We start from the raw sequence: 24,779 nt of genomic DNA on the forward strand, positions 1-24,779 counted from the left end.
TTTTGTTATAAGTAACACTTGCTGTTTATTAATGAGTTATTCACATTATTCTGAGCATTATTTCTAAATACCTACTTTAGATCACCAACGTCTATGGTGATAGACGTATCACCATAGACGTGGTGTTTATTACTGATCAGAGTTTATTACTGACCCGAAGTGGACAACTGAGTATTGGCTTCTTACAGGGTAAACAAGCATCTTAAAAGATGCTAGCTGACATTTTTAAAATGTTTTTCATCAACAGTTTCATAAACAATTAGTTTAAATATTAGTACAAGATATTGCACTGTGTCCCTTTCCACTAATATTTATTTAAATGTGTTTAATACAAACAAAAATGTGGAAATGACTGTTATTTCATTCATTTTAATGTTCTAATTTCAATGCAAGCAAGATTAAAATGAAGATTTATGTTCTCATAGCCTGTTTTGCCCGAGGCAGTACCCAAACAAGGAAACAATGCCTCTTATTAATTCATCCCCAGAGGTTATTTAGTTGATTTTCTTCATAAGGAAAGTGTTGCAGGTGCTGATGGTGATGAACTCTTAAATTTTAAGACATGAAAATGGACAAGAAAGCAACATGAAAAACAAAATACAGTAAAAGAAAAATAAATAAATACACCAATCACTGTAAGATTTTGAAAATTTTTGGACATATGTTTTATCCAATCTGCAGCCCAATGAATGTAATTAGCACTTTGGGTTAATAGCCCCCCGTGGCGATAATGGTGAGTTCCTGGAGGTGGGAGGAGCATAACCAGCCTCGGCGCCTTGCGACTCGCATCTGAGCGTGTTTGGATGGCTGTTTTCATTACATCGTTGCGACGCATTAAATTGGCGAGACTGACTGGAGATTGATGAATTGGAAAACGGGGATGAAAGCTAAGACTGATGGTTGATTTGAAAGAAAGCAGCTGCTGTTAGTACTGTTTTCTCCACAGGACAGATGGGTTTTTATTGATGCTTTTTAGTTAGTTTGTTTTTTTTTTTAGAGGATGTTATTACTATTGAAAGAGATTCAGTTTTTCACAACAGTGTCACGTTACCTGTTCTGCATCTGTAGCCTATGCGCCGTTTGTCCTGTGTATGCAATTTAAAGTCATGTGGCTGTGCTAGAGCAAACTTGATATGGGCTATAGATGATTAGAATAAATTAAACATCCTAAACCGCCGTAAGACATAAAAGCACATTTAATTTACTGAGCTTTGCATATGTAGTTAAAGCAATGATGCGGTAAATGTGCCTTAAAGGTCACGGAGCAAAAATTGTCCAGCAGTCAGAAAGGAACGCCAGCAGAAGGTTTGAGTCTGCTTTTAGTCTGTCAAAGAGGAGCTGGTGTTGATCAGGTGGGCAGCAGATGGGGAAAGTGGAAAAGTTGCCAGACTGGTTATGGTCGTCGCAGTGCAGAACGTGTGTCCGGTTTACATCGGCCGATTTGATTTCATGTTTTGAAAGGCGTACAGGCGGTGGTGCATTTTAGATGTCTTGGTTGCAGTTATCTGTGTAACACAACTGGTTATTGCTGAAGTTGAATCTTTTAGCATCAAACATTTACCATATGTTGAGCTTTAAAAACAACTGTTCTCAAGAAAATAAGACATGTAATAGTTATACAGGATGCCCAAAAGAGATGGAAAAGGGGGTCTTCCAAAACTGAACGCACACATGCACATAAAATGATCATGAAAATACATTTTAATTTAATTTATGGTAGTTGAGTAGGTGCAATGTGCTGCATATCCAATCTATTTATAAACTAACTGTACTCTAAATTTTTTAAAAGTTTTAAATTTGGCTCGCATTGAATACTGATGAGGCTTTTATCATTTTTTCACTTGCCAAAAAACAGGACTTTGAAGAATGAAGACCTCAGTAAAAACAAAACTAGCTTGCTTGATTAGTCATAGACAAACAGACAAATCTTTTATCTTAGCTTCACCTGGTGCATGCTTCGAAACAAGCTACAAGCTATCGGGTAAAGTCATCAACTTGTCTGGCTGGAGAGTCGTAGAGCAAACTTGTAAATGTCTGTTAGAATCCACCCAAAAATGTCTGCTCGGCTGAAGTCTTCACTGGGGCGACCAGCAAAAATCCTTAGGGACAACAGTCGAGCTCTCCTGACTGACCCAAAGCTCGACCCAAACATAAATCCTTGGCCGTCGCCTGCAGACTGTGATTATCTTGTTCCATCTCTACCAGCCTAAGGAACAAGTCTTCTGAGCAACAAAGCGAAAGGGTTTTTTAAGACAATTGTTGCAGATGATTGTCCTGAAGTCCTGAATCAGGTGGTCAAATATAAGAATGTCTTTAAAACGAGGTCTGACTTTTACTCTTTGGATATTTTGATTGTTTATGAACCAGATAAAGCATGGAAAGTTGCTGTAAATGACAAAATTATCAAAAAGACGAGTACTATCAAAATTTAACAAACAAACAAAAAAAAGAAATCAACATTCAATGTAAACAGGCTAAATAAAAAAAAAAAAAAAAAGAAATCAACATTCAATGTAAACAGGCTGCAAATGCTAACTGAGGAAAATAAAGCCATACAATAAATCTAAAATTTGGCCACAATATAATTTATTCTTTGATTAATAACTTTATTCCAATGGGCTTGTTTACTCCATTTGTCACACACTCTGCTGTACTGTCTCCTAAACCAAACTTACCAGCAAATAAAGGAGGAGGAGAGAGTTGGTTAAAATTTCAGCGGTGGGCCTTTAGCTCGTCGTATTCTCGCCTTATGCATGATATCACTCCCCCAGCACCGCAATCTTTGTCGCAGCTTTAAAATCATTAGTACAGATTTGGGTCACTGGAATCCTTAAGGAGTTCCTCTCATCACTCTAAAAAGCCCAGCTGGTTTCAGACAGTCGTGTGCAGTAACGTGCTGGAGTAATTCTGCCTCAGCCGTTATTGGGGGGGGGGAATGGTTTCATACTGTAAAATGTTAACTCTATTAGCCCTTGTAAAGTTTTTTTTTTTTATAGAACAGAAAACACTGGTATGAAAAAACTATTTTAATGCCTATACATGAAATGTACTGTATTTCATGATATCTGGTTTATAATCTCTTTGAAACTCAGTTAACACTGATCTGCCAGACTGGTAGCAGTTAAAAGTTCATTAAACATTTTCACATCTTGTGTCATTACAATAAACCTCATTGTAGTTTTGTACTTTATGTAATAGAGTCACATAAAGTGTCTTGTAACTATGCATTTGTCTTAATAAAATGCACTTAATAGCTCAAGCTCAGTCAAATGAGATTTGTATACTAAAAAAAAATATTTAATTTTATGTAAAGCTTTAAATACCTATGTCATTGTAAAATGTGGAAATCGCTGCATGGTGTAAGCCGTATTTTCTGTATAAAATGAACTCCTAGTCTTGTTTGTTGGAGGAACACACTATAGTGAGTCTCTGCTTGTCATCATGAAGTGGTAAATGTATTATCTCCAACTGATGGCGGTCCTCACAAGTTCTCAGCCCTGCTTGCCTTCTTCCCCCCCAGGGGGAGGCTGCTCTGAGGCCACTCTTGTCTTCACCGGCAGTCCTTTGCTTGAACTGAAAGAATGTCTTTGTGGGAGAAGATAAGCACACAGACGCGGCGGACGAAGAACAGGAGCGGATGTCGCCACGTAGAGGCCGTTGGTCTGCTAAAGACGAGTCTTGTCTGCGTTTTAAACCAATTAAGGAAAGTCGGGAAAGGGACATCTGCACTCATAAAAATCTTCCCACATTAGTAGGAAACATCCTTAACTTTTAATGTAACTGGAGCTGAAACAGCTGCCGGATAACGGGGACAACAGAAATCCTTTGATTTCTGTTTCCACAGCAATGCGCTTAATCAAACGGCTAATGAGGACCGAAAGTTTGAGCATCGTTTTTATGATCTTATTTTATTGCGGGGTACACGTCTCTACTGTAAGACATCTATCCTTGCTCAGCATGATTTGATGCAGCTGGACTGCTGCCATGGTGTACTCCAGTGGCATTTCCCCTCAGTGATAAAGTCATACCATGCCAGTCTAGCTGCTGTGTCTTCTCTGTCATTTTTACCCTTGGAACTGATGAGGTGGTTGTTTTGCGGCGTTACTCACCTTGGCTTTTGGCTACATGACACAATGCTTCCCCGGTTTGCTGTCTTAGCATCTGAGCTCACTGCAGTTCAACTAAAGAATGTGAGTCAGCTGAAGTCCGTGAGCGCTTCTTTTGTAGGTTTGACCTTAAGAGTTAGCTTAATTTTCCTGGTTTGGTGATTTCTAGTTAATGCACTTTTATCAAGAACTGTTTTTCCCTTTTTTGTGACGCTCAGTTGGGTGTATGTGATCAAATGGAGGAGCAGACTGTGATTGAGCCATTTTCTACTTCATTAGCTGCTGTTCTGCTAGCGCTCCAAGGCATCTTTGTTTTTTTTGTTTTTTTTCTGCAGGAAGCAGACAATCCATCTCTCTAATCTGATTCCTCAAAGTTCAGCTCTGAATCACTGGAGCCAGGCCATCGGAATCATTTCAAACTCAGAGTAAACACAGATACAGTTTTGAAATACTTTTTTTTTAATTCAAGAAGGGGTAAAATGTGTCTAAATCAAAATTGAATATTCCCACCAAACCACTGATTGAGCCACTTCTGGCATCAACACGGTCATTAGCCATTCGTGGCAAATGGCAATGAGTCTTTTACATCACTGTAGAGGAACATTGGAGAAATTTTCTTCTTTTGCTTGTTGTAAAAGTTCAATCTTGTTCTAATTTGACTGGAAACTTATGTTCCTGAGATGTTTGGGAAACTGACGATTTAAAGGTTTGCGACTATTAGATTGAAAAGGCTTTGTTTGTTACAGGTGTATTGTTTTAAACTTTTAAATTGTTGCTCTCACTTTAGGTATGGATAATTTATCATGAGTGTTTGCCTCTTTAGCGACGTTGGGCCTGACTCACGAACATCGACAGACATGTGCCTGAAGCAGGGGCCACGTTATACAACGTTTTACCCCATTTTACCCGCAAGTCCCCATCAGGGAAAGTCCATGTCAGTCTGCATTAGTCATGGTCAGTCTGTAGGGTGAGCGGGTCACAGTCAAACAAACATCTTTGAATTTTTTTCAAGGCAGATGTGGAAAATGTCAAAAGTGAAAAAGAGAAGTTGGGACACAGCAACAGTTGATAGCCAACTTTATTTTTCGACTTTTTTTGTGATTATACAATATAATGAAAGTTGTGGTTTGTTGCCAGCTTTGAATTGCCTTATCTATTTTAAAGAGTGATTGATTCTGTTATCCAGAAATAGGAAGTCATGGATAACTGAGCTAAAGCGATAAGAACTATTAATTTTAAAGCATTGATTTTGTCAAATTATTCTTTTAGCTTGGCATTTTCCCCCCTTTCTAATTAAATGTTCTTGATGTAAAAGTAGGATTTTTCTCAATTTTTGTGAGATTTCTCTGCATAAAGTTAATTTTACACAAATACAGTGAAAACAAAGTTTTGTTTTTTTTTCTCCAGCTGACATCTGGCACAACCTTATTAAATCCTAATAAATTACAATTTCATAAATTACAATTACTCAGACACCTGGGAGGCTTCATGCGGTTTATTATACTATAGTGACTGTTTGCAAAAACCTTCTTTTCCCTGCTCTCCTCCACACCATATTCCCACCATATGCACACTACTGGAATTGACTCTCATCCCACTCCATTTCTCCTCCACTCTCCGGTCTCATCCATGACTCACAAAGCCCATTTAACCTTCACCCAGCTAAATGCAAGCCAACACTTTGTTTCTACCCTCCGGCTAAAAGCACCCCGGTATCTATTTTTCGTCCTTTCCGATACTTTTTTACGCACCGTGTCTCGCTGTACAGCTGCCTTTTATTACGTCACTTTTATACACTTGATATTTCAACAGGCAGCGGTATGGTTGTTGGGTATAAAAAGAAATATATGCGGTATATATAACGCCAAGCTTTAGCTGCCCTTGTAGGACCTGTTTTTGGCTAGGAAATAACCTAGCACAAAGAAGAAACGAGAGTAAAATTCAGGAAACTCCTGTGCTTTGTTACATATCCGCTCCAGCCGGTCATCCGTTTCAGCTATACGTTACCTGCGAGATATCTGCTCTACAAAAAGGCCCATTAAAACAAAGGAGAGCAGCTAACTTTCCGAAAATGGGTATCGTATGCTTTTTTCTCATGGTGTCTTCCTCTGTATACACACAAGCTATCAAGTGACCAAGGGTGTGTCCTTGAAGCGTTGGTTCAGATTAACTGCCTTGTCTTCGGTTGAAAATGACGCTGCACTTACTCACTTTTGTTCGATGTTTTCTGCTCTTACTCCTCAGAGGCACGCTGTTTGAAAACTTGACAGATGTGTCCCGTTGATGAGGCTGTGAAAGAAAAATATATCAAATCCTCAGGAAAAAAAATAACACTTTAGAGTTTAAGTCAATTTATGAAACACTTGACAGTTCTGAAAATGGCTAACCTGGAGACTTTTTGTCTTTGCGTTAGCTTGACCTGGTGGCAATTTGGTATTTTGTTCACCGATAAAAATATCCGATTTTTCAGATTCTGATCGGCTTTTCTACCGGTGGAGTTGGTCAAGCTGAAAATCTCCCTATTCCCAGTCATCAGCTGATTTCACTGTATGTTTTTTTTTTAAGCAATAAGAAACACACAAGTGAAATTAATTTACACTGAATGCTTGCATCATTGCATTTTTTTAGACCTTGTTTGGATGTTTTATCAGCACTTTTGGTTAAATTTAGTGGCACCTTGTTAGGGAAACGTAATGATATCCACAAATAGTGGTGAAGCTAGTGATAAGCTATATCTGCTTAAGGTAGCTGTAGTTTCTTAATGACTTTACCACTTATCACCTCTGTTAGTCCTAAAACCTTTATGTTGCATTAAACAACAATTATCCTTAGGTTTATTACAGACATAGGCCGCCTGGATCCATGGTACTTAAACAATTTGTTTACACTTAAAGCTGTTATTTGCAATTTATTAGATAGATGCAACTTAGCAATATGTTCTGCAGCTTTGTAACTTTCCATTACCTTAAACGGTCTTTACTGCTCATCCAGTGATTTTCACGGTCGCCTCACTTTATTCAACAGCGGTGTTGAACGTCCAATGTCTTCCAGTCGTCAGACGTGATTCTTCTTTAAAATATATATATATATATAATTTTAAAGGTTTTATTGGCTCTAGGGGCCTTTATTTGACAGTCTTTTTGATGAATCGTTGCCAAGCAACTAAAGAGTCTCCTTACGGATAAATTATTGATCGCCTTTGTTTTCTTTTTATAAGAATTTGACATCTTCCACTTGCGAGGCTGCATTTACATAAAACTACCGATTCAGGTTACAATCCGAATTTTGATCTATTTTGTATTTGTTGATAACCAGTCTGTCATAACTCAAAGCTTCCTCACACTACGTGTTTGACGAGAAGGTATTTGGGACAGCGGGGACAGTGATTGATACGTAGGATCAGGTATCGGACATCCAGTTAAGTGGCAAGACTTTAGGTTTTATTGACACTAAGATAATTGACTTTAGGATTAGAATCAGGGACCTCGGGGGCATTAGTGTAGCCAAATGTAGATTCACTGGTTTTACACAGTGTAATGATCCCCTGGGAGCTCAGTCGCACTGGCGGTCTCTGTGGGTTCGCTGGGTTTATCCTCGTCGGCCCAAACCTCTCGCACTCGGGCCTTTTGTTTCCAACAGCCACAAGCAGAAGGATTCGGTTGTGACCAGAACCGAATGAATTTCATGCATTGACCTCTTTTCGCGTGTAGGTTGAGGCAGAACTCCTGAGGTTATTTATTTATTTATTTTTTTTATGTTTTACGTGCAAATCATTCAGGGATTTAAAGCTAAGAAAGAATATTTTATAAATATTCCTCTTGATTAAGCGCACAAAAAGGAATTGTGGATGTAATTACACAGTGTGTTCCCAATATAAAGTGGCTTTTGCTTTGCTTTGAGCTACCCACTTTAGCGCAGGCAGCATCCGTCTGTGTCTGAAGTACCAAATCGCTGACTGGGGCCTTTGTGTAGAGGCGGCTGCAGCCTCTCCGGTAGAGAGTCCATGCTGTCTGGCTTCCCCAAACTCAGCACCATATTCCAGCCCCTGAATATCCCTGGCTTTGTGCATGCATGTGTGATGAGAGATGAAGTGATAGTTGCTCATGTTCAGCTGCTTTGGTTGGTCTACTGCAGCGCATAGCTGAGCTCTGAATCGTTCCCGCAACTATTATTGATTGAGTTTCTTTTCGCGTTTGGCATCTGTTGCCAAAGATGAGCTGTAATTATATGAGCTGTGACTGAAACCTGAGCGCTTGCATTTTTTTTGTTTTGTTTTTACTCTAAGATACAGTTGGAGGAGAACCCGACTGGTGAGTTTACATTCACTGGAGAAATATTTGCAGATGTTTCGGTGACGAAGAATGACTTTTATCGGTTCCATATACGGTATAATTTTAGAGGGAAAAAAAAAAAGGGCGGAAAAGTCTGTATAGCCGACCGTATGTCAGATTGTGAGTTTTGTCAGACACGGTTGGGTGTGTGCCAAGGCAGCAGATGTCCTGTGCAACGCTGGCTGATTTTCTGTGCCAGCACCAAAACACAATACTGTCAGAACAAAGACAATTGAGAAAATTCTTCAAAAGTATCAAATCTACAATAGCAAATGTTGTTACTTCTTAGCTCGCATCACTTTTACATTTTTTTTTTTTTAATTGTGTCTTCTTGTATGGCAGAATTTTGACGCTAAACAAGATTGTTTCTGAACACTCTGGGTTGCATTTTATCAACTTGAGAAGCTTAGTCTTCACCTATAAAAAAGCTGTAGGGCAAAAATGGTCAGTTATTTAAAAAAAAGTAAAACATTAAAAGAGAGCCCAAAGTTGATAGTCAGGCTTTCTGCTAAGATCTACAGTCACTGAAATCCCACATTTGCAAGAAACAAACCTGAACAACAGTGAAAACGGCACAGATTTGAGATGCGTGTAGAATAATTTATTTATTCTTTATTAACATTGTTAAAGCTACATAATGAACAAGCAATGACTAAATTGTCTCTTCGGTCTATCTTATTTAACTGCAACATCCAGTTGTGAGTTTTAGGAACGTGGAAACCAACACGTCAGAACCAAAGCGGTAGAAACATCTATGAGTTTGGTCTTGCTGCATGCTGCAAGACCCGCGACTCTTCAGAGCAACGTGGCGGACTGGTTGCTTTTGTTTTGTGCGCTTCATTTGACTGCAGGTTATGTGTAGTTGGAGAATTTGTTTAATGGAAATCAAGGGAAAAGAAAACAAGCAAATTAAGCGGGGTTTATTTGTCTGCACTGCACCGAGTTCTCAGCACAATGACCCTCCGCTCCAAAAGGAAGGGGAGAACGATCCCTGAACCGCGACGCCAAACAAAAGGGTTGCGTCGTCCCCGTTTATTTTTGCTGCTCAGGTGGAGTCGTGGCTCACCGCGCTCCGGAGCGTCATTATGTGTCTGCTTTTGTCATCGTAATGAATGTTGTCATTTTGACAAAGCTCGGGGCTATGGTGAGCGGCAGCTGGGATTTAATTGACCACAAGCCCCCGTAAACAAACACGACACTTAAATAAATTTGAAAGCACAAAACACGGGGAATAGATCAGCTTGAACACAAACCCAATACGGAGGATAATGCCGCTGATTAAACGGAGTTCTGCTTTGTCTGTTGGTAGCATCGAGTCCAGTGTGCCACAAACTAGAAGGCAGCAGTGCAATTTGTTGCCTTTGTGTTCGGCATGTGCCTTTAAAAAAATTACACCAATTCTCTCCACACAGAAACAGCCATCATAATCATCTGATTGTCTCCACAATTTTGGCATGCCCCTAATTCTCTTGTATTGTCTGACCCCAAAGAGGGGAAAAAAAATAAATGGACACAGAAAATGACTGAGGACCAGTGAAAGATTTAGGATGGCACAGCAAAAAAAAAATAAAAAGTAAAAATAAATTTAAAAGATCTATTATGTATTTATTGGCAATAACTACTTTGAAAGGCAAAGTCAACATGATTTTCTAGAAATAGAAACCTTCTGAGAGTCTTGTATCTGATCCGAAACCAGGAAGAGAGCTGATAGCTGGGCCTTTTGTGATAAAACTTCAATCAGGGCTTCAATCCTCAGTTGAACCATTTAAAATAAATTATCTTTTTCATGCGAGTCTCGCTTCCTTGCAGCTACGCTGCCAGACAGAATGTGGGTGTCAATCTGCACCCAGATATCTTTTGTGTCGGCTCCTCATCGCAGCTCCACGACTGTGAGAACGAGATGTTTTTTTTTTTTGTTTTTTTTTTTTTACATCAGTCCTAAATTAATGGGATCACACCAGTGGAGAAATCCCTCTCCTCTGGCGTTACTAATATTAGCAGGCCTCAATCTCCTTCCCCTCTTTCTGCCTTTTGTCTTTGTGAGCTGGAAGACATGCGGTCAATATTAGACATCTTCCACTCATCCTTCAGGTCCATTCAGATCAACGTTTGCTTTCCTTTGTTCGCGGAGCTTTTGTTCTTCTCATCCTCGTTTCCACCGGTCTGATTCTCATTTACCTCCACTCCCATTCCTCAACATCTGTGTCCGTCTTTGCTTTCCCTTGCATGCCTTTAAGGCGGTTGTCTTAGATGAGATGGCTTTAGTCTCACCATGGTGACAACGTTGTGACCGTTTCGTTGCCTTTTCCTTCTTTCTTCAATAGTAAGAAGTGAATAGTTTCTTTTGTGCTACAGTGAGTTACTAATAGGAATTGGCCGAAAGTAGAAATATTCAGCACAATCTTACTGATTTTATTCTTTTTTTTAAAAGAGCAATAAATATTCCCACTGCTGATAAAATATTAAATTAGATTGAATACTATATTTATCTCCTCTGCCTTTGTTCGATATTTTATTTTAAAATCGTCAAATGTCACATTTAGCAGTTTTACTATTGCTAATAGTTTTATTCTTCTTTCTAGTTTTATCTGTTCTGCATTTAAAAATTATTCATTAGTGGTGATTTTCAGTTCACTCCTGATGACACACAAAATTAGACAATGACGTGTGTTTCAGACATTTTCTTATTAAGTTGAGACTGCCTACAATGATAAATGTGTCGCAATCCTAAAGGGTTGTGGTAATCTTTTCCAATCAGTGTCTTTTTTTTTTCTCCCAACAAACAATTGTGTCATTATCTCTTTAAGTTTCCCTCCAGATATCAACTCTTGATTCCCCCATTATCCTTAACTGTTGCCTCTTGAGTGCATTACACATTAAGGAAACGGCTGACTTGTAATGACTTTACTGTCCTATTAAATCTATCCAATTAAGTTTATTTATACAGCCGCCGTTTTCCAAACAAATGGCATCTGAAGGCACTTTGAAAGAAAAAAAAATCCAACTCTTTTTTTTTTTTCTTTTCTTTTTTTTTACATAAACACTCAGTGAACATAGAAACAGATTATATTCAGTGGCACGCGATTCACTTCGATCTTAAATGTATAAAAGAAAATCCAATTCGGTTCTCGATACCAACTGGTAAAAAAAAAAAAAAAGTTGCTTAAAAGTTATTTATATTGGCAGCAACACTTCCTCCTCCTGAGCAAGCAAAGTTGCAAGAGTGGGTAGATGATTGCATTGAGTCAAAGATTCTGCAGGACTCCCTCATGCTGAGGAAGAATGTGGAAATTAGCAACTCCGTTTTAACAGGAAGGAAGCTCCAGCAGAACCGGGCTCAGTGAGAGTGACCGGTCTAATTTGGTCATTAAAGCCTTTCACTCGTTAACTGTTGGAATTGGGAGGATGGCTGGGGTCAAAGCTTCCACTGAAGTGGCTAAATTATACAGAAAATTAACTCCACTGCAAGTTCTTACCTACAGCATGATGCAAGTCACTTAAAAACAATAACATAACGAGTTTTTTGTTGTTGTGCACTGCAGTACAGGTAGTTGCTGTAGGAACTATTTTTTTTTTAATCTAGTTTTGCAAGTTAATGATGTGGCCTTTTGAAACCTTTAATACTATTGCTAATGGTGTCACTTTAATATTATTAATAAATGTATGTTCTTCCTGTGGTGACTCGTATGGTGTGAATAATTAAAACTATGGAATTTTATGAAAGGTTTTATTGCAGGCATATTTTTCACAATAATAGTTCCAGTTTTATCCTCAGGTTTTTGAATACTTACCTGCTGTTAATATCTGTGCTATTTTTTTTCCACTTTTCACAACTGAATGTATGTCACTCTTCCATCACTGCTTCATCTCGGCGTGAAATGTGGATTGGCAGCTTTGGCTTGCGGGATGCCTGAAACTGACAGCGTAACCAATGTTTGCTTAATTAGGCTAATAATTATTTCACGTTCAAGGACACTCTGAGATAATTTTGCACCAACAAGATCAACTAACCTTTAAGTCAGAACAGAAAAAAATGCAACTAAACAAAACCTCATTGTTTTAGCAAAAGTAATGTAACCCACACACAGCACTCGTCAACAGAAGAAAAACAGTTTGACAGCAGTGTTGGGATTCCTTTTCTGAAAAGTTTTCTTATTTACCTTGTAGGCTGTCAACAAGGAAGTCAAATGTCTTTAGTAGGACTAGATATTTGTGTTAAATTGGATTTTGCAGCCTTGAGGAACATTCTGCAGAAATCTGCAAATTAACATAGAAATAAAACTCGGTGGCAGGCCTCTTTACTCACTGTCACTGATTTAATGGAGTCAAGTCTCCTATGGTAAAGTCTTTTTATGCACTCATGGTTATCCACATAGGCCAACTTTTTAGGTCAGATTGCATTTTCCTTTGTTTTTTCTGTTCATCCGGGATCTCTCTCCCTCCCATTTTATCAAAAATACCTCCTACTGTTCTTCAATCTTGCTCTTATATTTACTGCTTCACATCCTCTGCGTGACACTCTTGATAACTATGTTGCGAGTTCTGGCTGAAACGGCGAGGAAGGGAGAAATGACTCTTTAACCTCTGGAGGGGCACAAAGAAAGCTTGGAGGAGGCAGTAAATCTTCATGATTAAACCACAGCTCTCTCGGTCTGCTCCCGTTTGTGTTCCGGGCCGGTCCATGCGAGTGTCCGTCGAAGGATTCTCCCAGACTGTTGAAATAATTTTTAAAAAAGACAGCGTAGTTATGACAACCAGTCTACCCCGTGTTTCTCCGTGTGAAACGCACATGCGTGTGAACACGTACAGTAACAGACAGGATGAGTTTTGAACTTTTTCACTGAGTCTTAAAGGGCCAGAACTTTGTTTGTGGTATTTTTCAGCTCAACTGCATCTGTAGACTCTGATTTCTGCTGTTTTATACTGTAAGTTTCACCAGTGTGATTGTCATAGAGATAATAATTGTGTAAGTATTTTAAATTTAGCACATGACAGTCCTTTTTTTATTTGTTAATTTTAAGTCCAATTCAACACTTGAAAGCAAAATATAGTTGTAACAACTTTTAGCATGTCATAACCAATAAACAAAGTAAAAATACTCTTTTAAGCCTTCTCGGCTTAAAAACCGTCCATGCTTTTTTCTTTTTTTTTTTTGGCTGCTATCTCTAACCTTTAACAACACATAGCTTCAGCTTCTAGACATGCCACCACTAAAGATTAGTCTGAACAGATTTTATCTGAATAAACTCAAAGTAAAACCTGCTGTGTAAATATCTTGAACTGCAACATCCTCCACATTCTGTTTCTTGCCAACTTTCCTAATGAAATATCAGGAAACTTATTTCAGTTTCACAAGACATTTTTCATACATAACCGACTAAATATTGCCCCTACATTCTTCATATGCCATAGATGCTTTGCAGTAAATACTGATAAACTGTCGGGATTATAACGGCTATCTAAAAGTACTGGATAATTGTAACAATTGTTGGTGAGAAAGGAATATTATCTACATTTAATGTATTTTGAAAGCGTAATTAAATTACAGCGCTTCATTGTCCCAGCCTTGTATTCTGTCACAAGCTGTTCAAATCAAAACCTCTCGTATTGAATTTCATTGGCCATTTAAACGTTGTTTTACAGCCAGCCGTTACTGTTGCACACATTGTTGTGTCTGCTTTTGCATTTTCATTTCGCATGCCGAATCGCCGTCCAAAGCGCAACAATCATGATTCCCTGTGCCTGAGGGACCAATCTATCTAAATCTGCAATAACGCCGGCATGGCTGCCGTCTTAAAAGAGATCATTTGTCATTTTGTGTAACTGGAGAAGCACGTAGCCAGATGTTTATAGGCACAGAGTAGACACACAGAATAATGAATGACCAAGCCCCCTCACCAGAGCCTCTTCCCGGACAGATGGCATGTCTGAAGTCGAACCAAACAACATTCGGAGTCTTACTGGCAGCCAGGATTTCACCTCTGTGTTCTGCTGCCCACCCTGCTGTGAAAACTCTTTTTTTTTTTTTTTTACATTATACTGTGCCTTGAAACTAGCAAGCAGTCGCAAATATCACATTAGTACGTCTTTATGTAAAAGAAACAGCCCGGTATTTCTTATGTTTCCTGCTGTTTGCACTCCGGATCAGCTGATGTGTGGCTCTCCAGTGAGACTCGGGCTGATTTGGTGGCAGCCTGGGCTCTTTAAGCGATGCCAAGACGTTCGGCGCTCGGACAGATGGCGCTCGCTTGCGCTGTGTTGAGCTGTAAGGTTCCAGTTTCAAAAATGACAAACAGAAATGCGCAACTTATGCAAATTCTCCTACCAGCTTAGCCAATAGTGACTTCAGACAGACAATAAAGGCCTATTTATTTTTATAGGCATCAACTTCAGCCTCATTTTGCAATTCAGCCATTCAAGGGCTGGAGCCAGAAGTGCAAGTGCTAAAAAAGAAAACTGGGAGAAGGCTAAAAACGAAATAAATTCCCCACAAAGCACTGTAAACACATCACATAGGTGTCCTTGAAGTGTTAGACAAATTAAAACACATTTTTCTTGATCCAGATTACAGTTGCCTAGAGTTAAATAGCTGCACTGTCTGGAGATTATGTAGATTTTAAGTAAATGTTTCTAAGATCATATGAAAGATTTAAGGGATAGACAGTAAGAGCATCAGTTAGATGTGCTTTTTCAGGCAGGTGCTTCTGTCTTGTCATGGCGCAGGCTTCTACCCCAAGGCATGATGGGACACACTTCATGCTTGGGGTCGCTTATATTCTGTCACGGTGGAAAGAAATCAGACACCTGGTGCTTTACTCCCAGTGAAGCCATAAGATCAGGGAACTAACTGAAACGGCTACAGGCTAAATCATCGGTACTGGCATCGGGCCATGCGGTACGCTACATCTTCACCTTTGTTGCCCATGTTGTTGACCCGGTTCTGTTGGTGCGGAACCACCTCCCTTCGTCTCCCGAGCTTATGTTTCAAATAATTTGCAACAGAGATATTCTAGTTGACTGTTGTTGATTTTTTTTTTTTTGATTTTTTTTTTGCTTAAATGTTTCTGGAGATGAATGCATTTGAGAAGCTTTACTGAAAACGGTGCACAGTCAAATAATAGTTAAATACTTTCCACTTTTGAGTTGGCTCAAACAAACTGGGTTTATGGTGTAACACAGCAAAATCAAATAAGCTGAGGAGTCGAACGCTACTTGATTTTGATAGGAGTGTAGTAACGCTCAAAAATGATGGTTTGATTGACGGTGGGGATTAAGCCCAAAGGTGCATCTCCTATACCATTTCATGAACACTTCTAGAATGAACTGTTGATACAAAGCAGGTCTGATTCATCTGACAATATAAGCTTGATGTCGCAGTTGACATCAAGACATTTTAATTCTGTTATTGTCCAGTACTGTTCAATTGCAGCCTGTTTCTGCTACTATAGACCAACTTCTTCAATCTATTATGTGACTGTGTACCACATGCTTTGATTGTGGTGACCGGTATTTGATTTGCAAATGCCTTTTTTGTCTTCCTGAACTAGTCTGTCCAATCTTCTCTGACACCAACAAACCCCAATTTGATCCTACCTTCACACTACATTGGATATTTTCTCCTTCTTTTTTTTTTTTTACACCATTATGCTTGCACAGGAAATCCCTGTAAGTCAACAGTTTCTGAAGTACTCAACAAGCCTGACTGGCAACAACACTCAATGCCGCCTTCAAAGTTAATTACGCTGCATTCCTTCCTTATTCTGATGCGCTGTTTGAACAGCAGCCAGTTGTCTTCATTAGGATTAGTCATAACAGATCAATAGGTCTTCATCTGCAGCTGCTATTTGTTAAAAAAAAGTGATATTTTTAAGTTTGCAACAGAGATGCATTAGCCTTACATAACCTCATAGAAGCACCTTTAAAGCTCACTATGTGGCGTAGATCAAAACCTTTTTTGCTCATCGTGTTTACATATTAGGTCAGCTTTGCTTGGTTTTCCTGCCATTTCCCAGCTTTTCTCTTGTGTCGCATTTCATCTTTGAGTCTGCCTCCCGCAGCCCTCCCCGCCTTTCCCTCCCTCCTGCACTCTGATGATGAAGCGCTTTTAGATTTGCTCCTTAATAATGCATGTTTCCGAACCTCGCTTGCTCTTCATTTTTTATGTTTGTTCCTCCTCTACCCTTTTCTGTCCATCTCAAGCTAAGTCTTTCTCCCACGATCCCGGCAATTGCCTCTAGCTGCAGTTTTCTGATGTCTCTGTGTGCTTCTGTCTCTATTCATTAGGATCTCACACTTTTTTTTTTTCCCCCTCACCCCACTCTTCTCCCTTATCCTTATCTTTGTCCTCTCTTGTTTCGGCTCGGCTTGCTTCAGTTCTGCTCAGATAAGATCAATGCAGTCCAAGTTCAAAGCAGATCAGTCGAGAGCACAGAGCTTAATCGGTTCTGGCTGTTGTAATTCAGATCATTCGGATCTGTTGCTAACACATGCTGTAAACCTTTACCAGGAAGATGAACCAATAAAAATGTTATTTGAGTTCTATTTTACTTTTTTGTTTGTTTTTTGAAAGATGATTCAGTCTCATCAGCTCAAGTTTTAAAGCTCCACGTCCAACTGAGCACGTTTTTTTTTTTTATTATTATTATTATTTTTTTTGTATCTTTTTGCTAATGTGAGATGAATGAAGGGTCCCTCTGGAGATTATGATAATGCATTTGTGGTCACGAAGGGCAGCCTCTTTGTTGGAGGTGGAGGGGGCATTATGCATGTGCGTGTGTTCGGTTTGGGTGGATTTTATGTTAGTATTCGCTCTGACGGAGGTAGAAATAATAAAAGTGACAGAGGGACATTGTGGTTGATTAAAGGCCATGTATTCAGCAAGATATAGTAATTTACTGAGTATTCTCTGGGGAGGGAGGGAGATGCGAACATATTATTCAGCAGCTTCTGGTCAAGAGAAGGTGAAAGAATTAATCTGTTTGCTTTGATGACTAGTTTTAATCCATTTTTCTATTATTATGTTGATTGGCTATCTTAAATTCTATCAGAAAATGTGTAAATAATAATATAAATGGTACCATGTAGACAACTCTGTGAAGAAAGTCAGATGTTGTTTATTGGTACCTGTTAAAAAGTGCTGGCTCATTTTTTTTTCATTTAGCCTTTTCCTGCCTTTCAATTTAAATATATATGCTGCCGTCCCCATTAGATTGTTGCATGATGGCGCACAAAGCTACCATTCCAAAAACAGTGTGGCCATCTTGGATCACTGTGCGAAATCTGCATCACGGATAAAAACGTGAAACGGTCCTCCCCTTGTGCTTGTTCTCTGTCTCTCTCAGTGGCGCATAAAAGAAGAGAAAACAGCAACTCATTTTCCATTGTTCGCATTAAAATGGCTTCCAGTAGATCTGGTTTGTTCATGAATGTCATAACTCCAATAAAAAAAAAAAATTAAAAAAAAATCCATCCTCAATATTTATAACCTGGCTCTGAAGGACGAATCCTTAACCTAGAAGGAGTTCTGGATACTTATCAGAGTCAAGATTTATTGGTACCTCCCTTGTTATATATTTTTTTCAGTGTAATTTTGTTTCTTAGAGCCTCATTAATGTCTTTTCAACCAACAGATTTTTTTATTTATATATATTTTTTTACTGGGGCTAAAAAAAACAAGTCTCACTACATCTTTCTTCATCTGTGTTTGCAGGCCTGACACAACATTACAGCAAACTGCTGGGATTAACTCCAAACAGGTGAGACAAAGATCACTGTCTACTATTTTTGGTTAGTTGACTAGAGATACATAAAAGCAACTCGGGTTCATTTGTCCCGAGGGATGTGTGACGTTTTGAGACGTTCTGGTTGTATCAATCTACTGGATATGCTGTTTTAGATATCCAGTCAAGTCATAGTAGCGTTAGTGCCATACCTTCTTACATATATTTTCTTTTTTTTATTGGTGCTCTGTTTTGTTTGGCATCTTTATGATGATTGTATTTCACTGTGAAAGCGTACAGTCTGTTGACATTAGATTATTGTAGCATCTGTTTCTGAATGGTTGAGCTTAGAGTTAGAAAGGTGCAGATCTCATGAAGACCTTCTGGCAGCTGTACTGCTTTTTTATTTTTATTTTTTGAAGTTGCTGTATTTCAAATACAGAAGTTCAGCTGGAAAGTGCTGAGTAGTGATTTATAGCATCTGCAATTTTACCTCTGCAAACTGCAGAAGGTGACTTAGAAAAAAGAAAGAAAGAAAAACCACTCACAAAATAAAGGTGAACAAACTTCTTTTTTGTGAAGGGGAAAAAAAAAAGTTTGACAGAATTTATTATAGACGTTATTATTTATTTTTTTTTAGACTGGTAATAAGTATTAGCTTTTCGGAATGCAGTCGAAGTAAGACCAGCCGAAAGCTTTCGCTTCTATTAAACGACATGGATGCAAAACATAAATTTGCCTGAGAGGTGAGGGAACACGAGCACGTGTTTGAACACAGTTTGAATATGACTGGAAAAAATCCGAGCCGCATGTCCTGGTGTCACCTGCTGCTCTCCTGCTGCTGACCACGCTGCACACACTCATTTCACAAACGCACATCACAACAATCCAATATCCATTAGTTTCAAGTTCTCTCTAACAATACCTTGGTAAGACATGCTGAATGGAAACGCATATAAAATCGTATGCTGCATCGACCGTGTGTAAACCCCATTAAACCAGTCTGCCGGCAGGGAGCAATAGTTTAGTAAGTCGAGCATGCTGGACGACAGTATTGCATAACACGCCATTGTTACGTTTCCATGTTTAATTACCATCGTTGTTTTTCTGAACAGTCTCATGAGGACACTCGCTCGTACTGAGCCACAACTTACACACTTCTGTATTTTCACAGGAGTTTGTTCTAGTGCGTAGAAGTCACAGAGAAGTGGTTCGCTTTCAGGTATCGCTCGGAGTGATGGCGAATCTCTGTTCTGTGGAGCCCCAGCTTTCTCTTTCTCTTTCTCTCTCCTCCTCTTTATGAGTAATCCTGATGAACAGATGGATGGAAGAGGCAAAAAGAAAACAAATGGCCATGCCAGCTTGTTACACTGCCATAACACCGTCAATTAGAAACCTCCCCCCTTGCACCTTCTGCCCCCACTTTCCCATCATGCCCTTTTCACTCCTGTTAGCGCTTTAGCTTCCTCTCTAGGCCTCGTATTTGGCCTTCCCAGTTCTGTATCCGTCGTTACACTTGGGCGCTAATGAAAATGCCACTGTCAGCCAGATAGTTCATTTGTTTGTGCCACTAATACAACAAGAAAACATGCATGAAATATTGGTGTTCAACAACCATAAAATCTCTCGACGCTGTTGCTGTGAAAGACGAGCAGGTCCGAATCCTGAGAACTGCACACAGTAAATCGTGTTGCGGTGCAGCCCCAAGTCACACAGCAAGGCCACGTGTATCATGGCTCATCGATGCCTTTTCGCTTTGCAGTAGCACCCAGGAATACCAATGAGAGTTGGCTTGTTTACAGGCCCAGAAGGATTTACAGCATGTGTCCATAGTCGTGCTGCGTTGAAATGAAACCCGTATGGATTTTAGAGCTTGCAATCTAATGTGCAAGCTCTTTATACGCTTCTTTTCAACAGCGCAGTTCACATACGTTCACCTGGGAACTACAAAACCAAACCAAAGTCTACATCAGATTTTCAGAGTGTGGGATGATGCCCAAGAAAATTTACAGTGAAGGGCCGGTCCTTCTGGGATTTTCTAAACTAATGCTTTGAATTTATAATCAATTAAAAATAAATGCAGTGAAGAGGCTCTTCAACTTTTGACTGTCAATTGTCCATTGTTTTCATTCTGATTTTACACAACACTACTTTATTTCCCAAGATTACAGTGCACAGACTACCATTTTATAAAGAAATGTATTATTTAAAATGTAGCGGTTAAATGATTTATGTAAATTTTATCTTATTTTGCTCGTGTTATGTTCAGTTTCCCAGGGTTCAGTGCTCGGACCAGTAGTTTTTAGTGTAAAACACACTCCCTTTGGGTGTTATTTTTTAGGAAACATTAGGACATAATGATTGTAATTATTTACTTTGAAGTAAAAAAAAAAAAAAAGTAATTTAACCCCCCCCAAAATTTATTGTGGTACTTTTCTCAGATCCGATTTTTCCCTGAAAGGAAAAAATAACACAGTGAAAAATACTTTTTTTTTTTTTTTTTTTTTTTTTTTTTTGCATCTCACTTCTGCTCAGTATTTCACATGACTTAGCAAACGACAACAACCAGTGATGGACGGAGCCAGCCTCCACACTGACTCTGCCTGCAAATTTGTGAAGAGATGACTTTAGACAGGCGAGGCGCACATTCAGAGCTGAACACACTCGCATGTGCCCACTGGCACATCCGCAGTCGGGCCTCAGGCGGCAAACAAACAGATTTCTGCTGCTCGCTGAATGTGTGCAATTGTCTGAATATCACACTGTAACTGGACGTCGGATGAAGACGGTGCATTATACGTGAATACGGCGCCTTACAAAAATGTTAATTTTTTTTTTTTTTTATGTTACATCATCATAGTGGGATTCTATGTGAAAGACAAACACAAATCAAGTTGTCCAGTGGGGGGAAAAAGTGATATATACTCAAATCAGCCCCATTTGCTGTGATACCTCTAAATCAAAGAGTAGTTAACGGAATTAAAAGTAAAAAAAAAACAGCTTCCATATTGGACATAAACAATGCAACACTCAGTGGCCATCTGTGGCATTATTCTCAGGAAACCTTTTCCAAGACTTTGTCCCATGCATTCATACCTCTATGGTGCCGGTATCATGGCTCATCAGTCGTCCCAGTTGTATTACGGCAACCAAGATGCTCTGCATGTGGTGTTGGCTAAATCATGCAGAAGACTTGAATTGGAAAAACTCTTACATAAATCATGTCATCATTCTAAAGAGGGCTTTTAGAAATTCTGACAGGCAGTGGGGAACACTGTCCTCTTCCCTGCCTTGCCTTGCTCTGTCAAAATGGCACCAATGGCAGCTGTAGAAGCTGCACACAGATTCACAGAAGATTGACTTTTAAACTCATTGTTGGTATCGCCAAGGAAAGAAAAAGTCCTACGTTTTTGTTTTCTGCTTGATTCCTAATCAGTCTGTTGGATTTAGCTTTAATCGTCAGGGTGCTGTGGTATGCATACATGCAAAAACACGATCATATTATTTTCAAACATATATTTCTGTCTCTCAACCAGCTGCTGTCCATGTCCACTTGATGGGTGCTTAACTGTTTAAACCTTAATGCCTTCGCCGGTCAATATTGCCCCCAAGTTGGCATTTGGCCACATTTAGCGTTTGGACGCCCTAGAGAGAGATCGACAGACATCTTGCTGTTTGCTTCTTTTAAAAGCTTGCGAGGGCAAAAATGAAGCCACACTCAGACTTTACTAATAAAAGGACATGAAGTGCTGTGGAAAGGTTTTTGCTCCCCTTACTAATGTATACGTCTTATTTTATGTGTACTTTACTCCGTTTAAGTTAAAGGTAACATAATTTATTCTTTTTCAATTGTAGTCAACCTTACACTATTGCCATTATGTCTCTTAAAATCTGCAGTTTCTTTTCTTTTTTCTTTTTATAAATGAAATGATGTGCCATGGCTTATTACAGGCATTAGATACTAAGTATATATGATGGAGTTGTGGCCTCTTATGTTATTGCCCAGAGGTGTCACTTTGTACCCTGGGACACCCCTGCCATTTCAGCATTATTGCGGTGGTAAACAACGCAGAAGGACAAAAGCCCTCATGGGTCAGCGTCAGAGGAGCGGGTGGGGGCCGTCATGGCATGGGGGCATGCTGACCATCAGCACATCACAAAGCCTCAGAGAAAAGCAGGCACCGGGGAGGATTTCTGTGGATGCTGCTGGAAAAACTGACCCGAAAAAACCAAGGTCCTNGTGTGTGTGTGTGTGTGTGTGTGTGTGTGTGTGTGTTTCCACATGTAAAAGAAGCTGAGATAGTTTGTTTTGATTAGGTGGCTCAGTGTGATCTGGTTGTGGAGCTGTGGGCGACAAAGGGACCTGCCAGTTATGTCAGTCTTTCGGTTTTTTTTTTTTGGTTTTTTTTTGGGAAGAGATGATGTTGATGTAGTAAAAACTCTTCCTACATAATATCCAACAACGGTGATGGCTTTAGATGAAGTCAGCAGATGAATCCTTTTGGTAAACAATTGAAACTACTGGCTCAGGGCAAAAAAAATAAACAAACAAGATAGCACTTATAAGTCACAGGAGTCTTTTAGATTTAAGTATCTTTGACTTATTTGTTTTTGCAAAAAACATAGAAGTGTACCCACTTCATCCTTAGTGTCACACACCAGCTTTGGGACAGTAAGAAATCCTGAAATTGCATCTTAAATCCATAAAACGGATTTGAAATGAACTCTTCCAGACGTTTATAATCTGTGTAGTTGCCATAATAAATATTAAATATTGGTTTTCTCTTGATATTTGCAGTGCATTGTTTTATTTTATTCAAGGCAAAGAATGACTCGCCTTTGATAACAGCTGTTGCCAGATTTCAGCAGTGAAAACCAAATTTAAAAAAAAATTGCTTAGGCATAGATCGCTTTGTGTACAGAGCAGAGATAAAGCAAAATCAATAATGTCGTTGATCCCATTCTCACTTATTATGCAAGAAATGTTATTCTAGAAACTAGTGGGAGCTTGTCATAAATAATCAAATGGTATTTGGAAAAAGTAAAGGATCTAATTAATGGTCCCTGAGGTATATCTTTGAAGAAGTGATAAATCGTGTTGGCACCTTAAATCACCACTGATATTTATAAAAACAGCAAATATATATATATTTTAAAGTTAAAATTCTTCTTTCAGGCATTCATAAATCTATCCCTATTTATAGTTTTCATTTCACCTAGTTATATTGTTTTGGTTTAGCCTCTTGCTGTGACTGTGATTTCTTAAATAAATGCTGTTTGGTGGGGAGTTTCTCAGACACTACAGGAGTAGCTGATGGATTGTGCTTTTTGTGGTTCAGAGTGTATTTGAAGAAGGAAAAAAGAAAAGAATATATTCAAATTCTGTCTTTGAGAGATCAGCTCCATGCATGTTCTGAGCTGATAATAGCACATGCCTTTTGGTCCAGTCCTGCTGAACAGAGTCTGAGTCAGTACATTGTCACATAAATATCTGTGTCACTGTGATTTAACGTGACTCCAAATAATTGTTTTTCATCCCTCCCTGCAATCCTCTTCCTGCCTCCCTTTTTTCTCCTCCCTCATCTGTCAGATCAGGCTGTGATCTTTCAGTGTCTGTTAGTGACCGAGGGCTGAGGAGGAGTGACCAACATAGGAGCTTGCTTTTAGGCTTTACAAACTGAGGGGCATGCAAAGTCCTGAGTTCACGGTAGCAAGTCTGACGGCTTTAAGAGACGTTGCTTGTTTTGATCTCGGAACACTTTGGCAAGAACGAAGAGAGTACTGGTCCAACATATTACCTAATTATTGCTACCGTCCTTTAAATGATTGAAACTTCAGTTGAGATTTGCAGGTTTGCCTGACGTCACCGCTTAAGGAACATACCAACTTATGTCAGTGTAAACAAGCCAGAAGAACCTTGTGAACAAGAACGAGCCTCTATTTGTACTATTTTTAGCTCTGCTGAGTAACTTCACTTCAGTTAGAGATATACATATTTTACTACAACCTCTTGAGGGGCGATAAGGGTTTCTTCTGCTCAAATAAGGAGCTGAGAAAAAGAACCAAAGCAGCTCTCTCTACTCTCTGTATTACTTTGAAATAAGCTTTGCTGCTCATTATGTAAACTTTTTTTTTCACCTGCTGTGTGTTTGGCACAAGTGTCTGTATGAGAGTATTATGGTCTTTGTTGGCACATCCAACATACAGCCAGTGTTGGCACAAAAATCTGGGCAGTATGTGAATATCTGCAGAGACCTCCCAGCATACTTTAGTGGGAAGGTACAAATGACTTAAAGGGAGAGCTTCATGGTTTTTCTGACCTCAGAGTTGGTAAAAGGATAAAGGATGATGACCGATGACCTCCCCCCCAGACCCCCTCCCGCTGAAGTCATCCCACTGATTCGCTGAGTCAGCTGTTATTATCATATCTGCTTTCCCCCTTGCAGCCGCTAAGAAAACGTTCATCCAGGAATTCATTTGCTCTTTTTACGGTTAGGATGAATGTTGTGCAGGTTTGTGTAATTGTGCCGTTCTGTGAATAATACACCTGCCAAAGCAATGTCTTCCACCGCACTACGCAGCACAGCCTTCACGGTTCTACCCTTTAACTCTGAAAAGTTCAC

The 24,779-nt window shown here is 39.3% G+C and overlaps 1 protein-coding gene across 9 annotated transcripts in view; it reads left to right on the forward strand.

Moving 5' to 3' along the window:
- nrcama (neuronal cell adhesion molecule a) overlaps positions 1–24,779 on the forward strand; it is a 49,921-nt gene that overhangs the window by 2,069 nt on the left and 23,073 nt on the right. For all 9 annotated transcript variants that reach the window (XM_016664318.1, XM_016664321.1, XM_016664345.1 and 6 more), the window contains exon 2: positions 18,147–18,192. In XM_016664318.1, the coding sequence (XP_016519804.1) occupies positions 18,147–18,192 (46 nt within the window). The remainder of the gene's footprint in view (positions 1–18,146; positions 18,193–24,779) is intronic.

The sequence above is a fragment of the Poecilia formosa genome, unplaced genomic scaffold (genome assembly GCF_000485575.1).
Source record: "Poecilia formosa unplaced genomic scaffold, Poecilia_formosa-5.1.2 Scaffold9, whole genome shotgun sequence".
NCBI classification, from domain to species: Eukaryota; Metazoa; Chordata; class Actinopteri; order Cyprinodontiformes; family Poeciliidae; genus Poecilia; species Poecilia formosa.